We start from the raw sequence: 6,879 nt of genomic DNA on the forward strand, positions 1-6,879 counted from the left end.
CTCTGAACTGCTTTTGTGGTATATCCTATACACCTGCTATGGTAGACTTCTACCACTCTTTGAATATGTGTTAGACACTTGGAAAAATGAGTAACATCAAAAATTACCAGATGCWGTTTACCCTCCCTCCATCTTTTTTTAAACAGTAACTAGACAACTTTTTGCCTCAGATTATTCCCTGAATACCACCTGAAGCTGGACTAAAACTTCACTTACTGGTCAGCCTGTTCTGTATTTGCCTCTTAGTGCAGAAGCCTTGTTCCTTCCCTACAGAATGATCTTGTCAGCAGCAAGTTTCAAATCAATGTGGTGGATGTAGTGAGGTGACAGTTCTGTGTCACATAACAAATCCCACTCTAGACTTGCTCAGAATAGACACTTGCCTGTTTATAGGAAATTCTCTTATGAATCTAATCAGTTTTAAGAGTGCTTCATTCCAGGCTTGGGCACTTTTTGGGGACTCTATTCTCCTTTTCTAAGCAGTGCTGCTCTGGACAAGATAGGCAAAAAGATGATCTCTGGAGCCTAATAGGCTCTTTTGATTGTTTCCAACAACTTGTCAACTCTGTGTCTTTGACTAATAATAACACTTTGTTGTTGATCCCTGGAATTTTTTTTTGTTGTTTTGCAGCATCATTGAGAAGGGTGAAGAAAACTGTGGGCACCTTATTGAAGCCCACAAAGAGTGCATGAGAGCTCTGGGCTTTAAAATATGACTGAGATGAACAGGAATGTGAATGTGGTGAGTATAGACTTCAGGAATACGATCATTACTTGATCTCTGATTCTGAAGTACCTTGGCATCTGAGTAGACGCCACTAGAAAACCCACAGTACTGTCAATGATGGCAAAGATGCCTTAAGGAGCGGAAGAGAAAGCAATCCTCTTTGTCACTGGGATAACAACTGCTGTCCTTGTGAGGGTGGTAAAGCCTTCTGGAAGTACACAGTCTTTGTGAGCAGCTCTTCAAAAATAAAGGATGAGTCTGCCTCTGTTATTGTTTAATAGATGTGACTTCAGTTTAGCTTTTTAATGGTTAGGGCAGTGGTCATTTTTATTCAAACACAAAAGCTAAACAAAGGAAGAAGAAAATCTTTTTTTTCCCTCATTGGAAAGGTGTATCTTGCATGGTATATTCTTGGTGTTCAGAAAGAAATTCTGGAAGCCTGTTTAGAAGACTCAGGCTTTTTGTATACAACACTTAGTAACTAGAAGATGCTGCATGGTCCCTTGATACCCAGTGAAAATCCATGTTTATGAAGCTGTTTATCCCCTCTCTTCTAGGTGACRACTGTTGTGTGACTGGTGTTCTGGAAAGATGAAAAATACTAAGTTATTTCTGCAAGTTGCTTCAAAGGATCAAATATAAACAAAGAATCTATTTATAAGAATATCTAATGATAGACTGTGTATCGCATCTGTGGCTTTTCCACTGTTAGTTCTTGACTACTGCTATAGAAAGTATATTTTTCCTCTTAATAAAAATCAAAAAATGAACAGTCTTCCTGACCTCTTTTTCTTTCTAAGAATAAAATAGCAGCGTGCTCCTCATTCAAAAAGTGTGTAGTGGGAAAGGAGAAGAGAAAAGCTTCCTTATACATTAAAATGAGAACAGTGATTACTAATTGTGGTTGAATAGGTGGGCCTTCAGTGGGTTCTCACCCTGATGCAAATTGAGAAATCATGCTGTTAACACCGTTGTAATCAAAAAGCATGATCATGCTGAAGCTTGCAGTCACTGTTTGTGACTTTGATGTAACTATATTTGTACAAAGATAACCACAGACTTTTGAATGGAAATTTCCTTAGTGTCAAAACTAGATTTACTTTCCCTTATTTAAAAACTGAAGCAATTCTAATAGCACAGTTCACACTAGAACTTGAGCTCCATTCCATTCCATTTTCCATTATAATGGAAAACTAAAACTTCCTATGTCATGCTGAAATTTTTCAGTCTGTAGTTTTTCAAAGGAAGGAGAGTAGAAGAATTGAGATGTATGTTGGTACAGGTCACTTGCCTAAAATAAGAGCGTTTTAGTGTCTATTTTTTCTTGTGTTGAGAGCACATGGGGTTTTGCTTTCTGGCTTTTTTCTCACATATGTGATACAACARCAAAGGGCTGGTGGTGGCTTCTGATTTCTTATGATCCAGAGCAAAGAAGTGCTACTGGTGGGGTTTGTTGCATGCGTATGTCTTACTGTTGTGGTATGTTTCTGTGGGGGCTTTAAGGTTGTTGTTTATTCTTTGTCAATTGATTTAAGACAGTGTCACTGATTGCTTTCTCTCTTCCTACAGACTTTTCAGAAATTGATGGTGTGAAATGTGTGGTTTATCTTGGTTATTCTCTGGACTTTGATCCTGTTGAAAGGATAGGTGAATCTGTGATCCTTACTTTGCCTGCCAGGGGTTGCATATTCTGAGCTAGCAATGAGCAGGTTGTGCMCATTCATATGTGACAGTACTGCCTYTGCCAAGGCTTGCAGGTTGTGTGACAAGAGCCTGAGACACTGCATTCTGTGAAGGTCCTGAGGAAATATGCTCTAAAATCCTTGCAGGGAACAGTGTGAGACTTAACTGCACACTACTTGTCTACACTGCTGTATTGAAGTAGGAATTGTGCTTGTGCTGGTTTGCAGCCTAAGAGAATGAACACAAGTGTAGTTCTGTTCTTTTTTAACAAACAAACAAACAAACAAAAAAAAAAAAAAAAAAACAAACAAAAAAACCCACTTATGACATTGTAGCTGATTGGGAGCAGGACCCCGTGCTCCTCTTGGCATCTGTTGTTGTCTTGAGTTGGGATACATGGACTGAACTAATTCGTCTATTGTTGAACCAACTGGCACCAGAGCTTTTGAACTGAAGAGGATGTTAAAAGGCAGAAGACCACGGGCTTTGGGGCAGTGCATCCACTGTGTGTGAACTGGAAACTGTGTCATGAAGAGCAGGGCAGAGGATGACAATGGTCAAATGAGAATGAAGAGTTACTTAAACGAGGCCAAGAAAATTAAAAGCAGCTCTATACAAATATACATAAATTCTATGAGCCTAAGAAATGGGACATCTAGCCCTACATGAAGGTAAGATCATGGTAGAGGTTTTAGAAATGCTTTAGAAGAAAGTGATCAGTGGGATGCTGTGATACCAGTGTGCAACAGGTACTGAAGGGATACTGGACAGCTACATACTTAAAAACAACAGCAAAATCTTGTAGTCAAATCAGATTACTTCCTGAGACTTTGTTACTACAAAATTCCTATGGAGTGAATTCARGGCCTACTTGTGTGGGTTTTTTTATTTGCTCCATGTTAACTACTTAGCTGATGAAGCTGGTAACAGGCTTTGTCTTGCACAGGATTGTCAAAGAAGCTGTGAGGGTGTGAAATGCATCCATAGYAGGAAACTCTACCGAACTATACAGCAGTAATTTGCCTAAAGACAGTAGATGTCATTTTGTCCCTTTTTGGCTGACTGTGACCAAGGAAATGTCTCATTGGGCCCTCTCTGACTTTAAGCTATCAAGATCTTAGTGTCCTCAGCACAGGTTATTGCACTAGTTTTCACCTTCTCATGTCAGTAATGACCATCAGACTTCCTGATGGTGCACAAAATAACCAGCCATGTAGCTGCTGTGGGATCTAGGACTGATAATCTCTCAGTACCTGCCTGTTCCTAAGGATACAGGTTAATGCAAAGTATGCAAATTAATTTACCAAACACAAGCAGGCTGCACCTGGATGGCATCATTGTATATGACTTAATGTTAAGTGCCACTGGCAGAATTCATTGTGTGTGTGAAAATTCTACAGTGGGAAACCTCACAGAAAGACTTATAAATGGAAAAGATTATTCGTATCGCTAAGTTAGAGTAAAACCAATGCAGTAAAATAACTATTTACGCACTGCCTTTTCCAAGGTGAAGAGCTTGGAATGTCAATTTTTCTTTTCGTGGGCTCATTTTGTTATAATACTTACATGTCTTTTTTTAGGCGAAGCCTTTTAAAGCTGCTCAAGCATTTTCTATGTACTTGCTCTCTTGAGCCCAAATTGTTTTGACCCTGCTATCTTCCCTTGCAATGTTGATGTGGTGCTGGTTTATGTGCACTCATACTRGGTGAACACCAGCAATGTCTTGGATGGAAGGCATGTATTCTAATCCTAGGCAAGTTGTGAGAATAGCTCTTCTCTTCTGGAAAAATCAGAAAGTTCTTTGAATTCTTGCTGTATGGAAACCTGGATGTACCACCTTGTGAAGATGGTCTGTGTGGCCACTGTACTCTCAAGGGAAAAGGAAAGATCCTTGATCCTGAGCCTTGGTAGTTCAAACATCCTTTCCATTAATACAATGGGCTACCTAAATAATCTCTTATATATGCTTGGTGATCTACCTTTTTAAAAAGCTGTGATGTTTTCTGCCAACATCTCATTCAGCCCCAGCAGAAAAGCTGTATGGTTTATAATGAGAGCTTTGTGTTACTGCTGTGGGATTAAAGCCTTCTGTCTGTGTTCCTCAGTGAAAGGAATTATTCAGCRCATCTGAAGGCCAGGGTTAGTGGATCACACAGTGCATTTCTATATGCTGCTAACTGACCACTGTGCCTCCCACTCCTGGGAACAGGCAGGCATGTGCCACCAGCTACATATCCTTTCTTTGGTCTACTTGCTAATGAACAGTTTGCTAATCGTTAAGCTTTATAACCTTGAGACAGTGGCTGAGTAGCTACCAAGATCACCAAAAGGTGGTTCAGGAATTCTTTAATACAGCTAAAGCTTTACTTCCAGCAGGTTACTTCTTACCAGACACCTCCACAGAAATCGATACGGATATATACTTGAAGCAACCAGAACAACTTTGGCTCTCCCACACATTACCATCTTAAGTTTTCCATTCTTTATCTTCAGTAAAACAGCCTTTGAAATGTGTGAGTTATGATTTTATTCTCTTCCTGCCTTCCTAACTCCTTCTCCTTGCCGGTGCTTGCACTAATATCAAGAATCGGAGGGCATAACTGAAAATGCTAATATAAAGGAAATTCCATTCTGGAATATACTCCATGCAATCTTAAAGACTGCAGTTACTGCTACTACTGTTCTTGTCTGGGGAAGAGGTGTTTTGGAAGACATCAAATGGAGCACTTTCTTTGTCCTACTGAGTTCTTAATGTGATCTTTCAGACCATCTCCTAGCTCAGGAATTGCTCCAGTTGAGGCTTGAAATTAGTTAGGTATTTTGTCACTTTGTTGCCTCAGAAGACTTTGGATAGTACAGAAAGGAGGAAGAAACTATTGCCTGAGGCTACGTGCAGAAATAGGATCTGAAACAAGGCAAAGGAAGAACTGGAAGGTGTTTTACAAACTACGCTGAGGCTGGGCTGTGAAGTGGATCTTCTTATTCAAGTGAAGCAGATTGTATCTGGCAGTAACCTTACTGCAACTTTGCTTTTCAGAATTCTTTCCCTAATGTAGTTCAACAGTTCAGGTGCTTTGTTTTTTTTTTGTCTTGCACATCTTACGTAAATTAGCTTTCTGGTAAGCACTCCCAACCTTGATATTGCAATCCCCTTATCAGTGCAGGTAAAATGCGTTGTTAGTCTTTTGTATCAAATGTCAGCCTATTCCAGAAAGAGGATCAATTATAATACTGATTTTTCAGATGCCTAAATATTGACAAGTTATTGTTAGGGTTACCTAGCAAGTAAATGACGAAGGTAGAAGAAGCAGAACTTGGCTCCCAAGATTTTTATTGTAGTGCTTTGGCTGTAAAATCATCCTTCCCCCTTGGCAGAGAAGAYCAAGAGGAAAAAAGAAAATTTTCTATTTCCTCATAGCCCTTTGTTGCTTATCCTGCTTGAGTCATAGGAGTGATTTCCTCACTTAAATGAAGGATTGCTGAACACAAGGTTCCCGGTTTCATTTCAGCTTTAGCAGAAAGCATCTTTCTGAGTGAATTGTACTCTCAAAGCTTAATTTGTGTTTTTTCCTTACCATATGACAATCTGCCAAGATGGCACTGCCTTTAATACTCTTGGATTAGTACTATTCAGTCTTCCACATGAAGAACAGTGAATCATCATTGCAGAGACAGGTTGTATTGTTGAAGGCCATGACTATTTTTTTTTAAGGTTACCTTGAAATCCTTCTTTAGCCTCTTTCAGTAGATAAGTGTTATTCCAGAGCACTACTAGTAGAAGAGCTGATTGTGTTATCTTTAAGTGAATGGTGCCAATGGGAATGGTATGCAAGGCAGGGCAGCTGCAAGCTCATCCTGAAACACAACCGGTCTTGAAATCCTATCTCTACTCCACTGACCCATGCAGGCTGACTTCATACTGTTGACTGACCACGCAGGTTGCGTCAATGCCCGAAATGTAGCTACTTCCTGGCAGCTGGGCAGATTCTGCCTTTATGACTGATGGTGTTTTACTAGAAGAGAGAGAGGAGTTATTCTACTTCGCTGTTCTACGTCAGGCCCTGTGAGAATCAAGGAGAACATGCCGGACCCTTGGATAGAGGTGAAATGTGCATACTGACTGCCAGCATCGTTATCTAGTATTCCTCTATCAGYCTTTAAACAAGAAAAGAGCTTAGCAAAAACCTGTGATGTTAGTGATGGCCTCTTTCTCCTGCTCTCTGTATGGTACATTGCATTTTGTTTGCTTGGTTGTTTTTTGGGGGGAAGTCTTTTATGAGAGCTTTCTAGCTTGATTGAGATTGTTGGGAAATGTGTTGCAGCTTTGGAGTACCTTGGAGTAGTTGGTAGAGTGGCAGTTCTGTGCACTCTTTACATTTACATGCTTTTTCCATGCCTGTCTGTGTGGAATTCAACTCAATGGGTCCCTCTTGTGCCTGTATTCCATGTTAGCTGATCCAGTCCAGAGG

The 6,879-nt window shown here is 40.1% G+C and overlaps 1 protein-coding gene across 1 annotated transcript in view; it reads left to right on the plus strand.

Moving 5' to 3' along the window:
* Window positions 1–1,497, plus strand: part of COX17 (cytochrome c oxidase copper chaperone COX17) — a 2,784-nt gene extending 1,287 nt beyond the window's left edge. Inside the window, exons 3-4 of the mRNA XM_085324654.1 lie at window positions 632–742; window positions 1,285–1,497. Coding sequence (XP_085180780.1) covers window positions 632–716 — 85 coding nt within the window. The 3' untranslated portion in view covers window positions 717–742; window positions 1,285–1,497. The remainder of the gene's footprint in view (window positions 1–631; window positions 743–1,284) is intronic.
* Window positions 1,498–6,879: the final 5,382 nt, after the last annotated feature.

Source organism: Rhea americana, unplaced genomic scaffold, assembly GCF_003343005.1.
Source record: "Rhea americana isolate MKP2758 unplaced genomic scaffold, rheAme1 scaffold_92, whole genome shotgun sequence".
NCBI lineage: Eukaryota > Metazoa > Chordata > Aves > Rheiformes > Rheidae > Rhea > Rhea americana.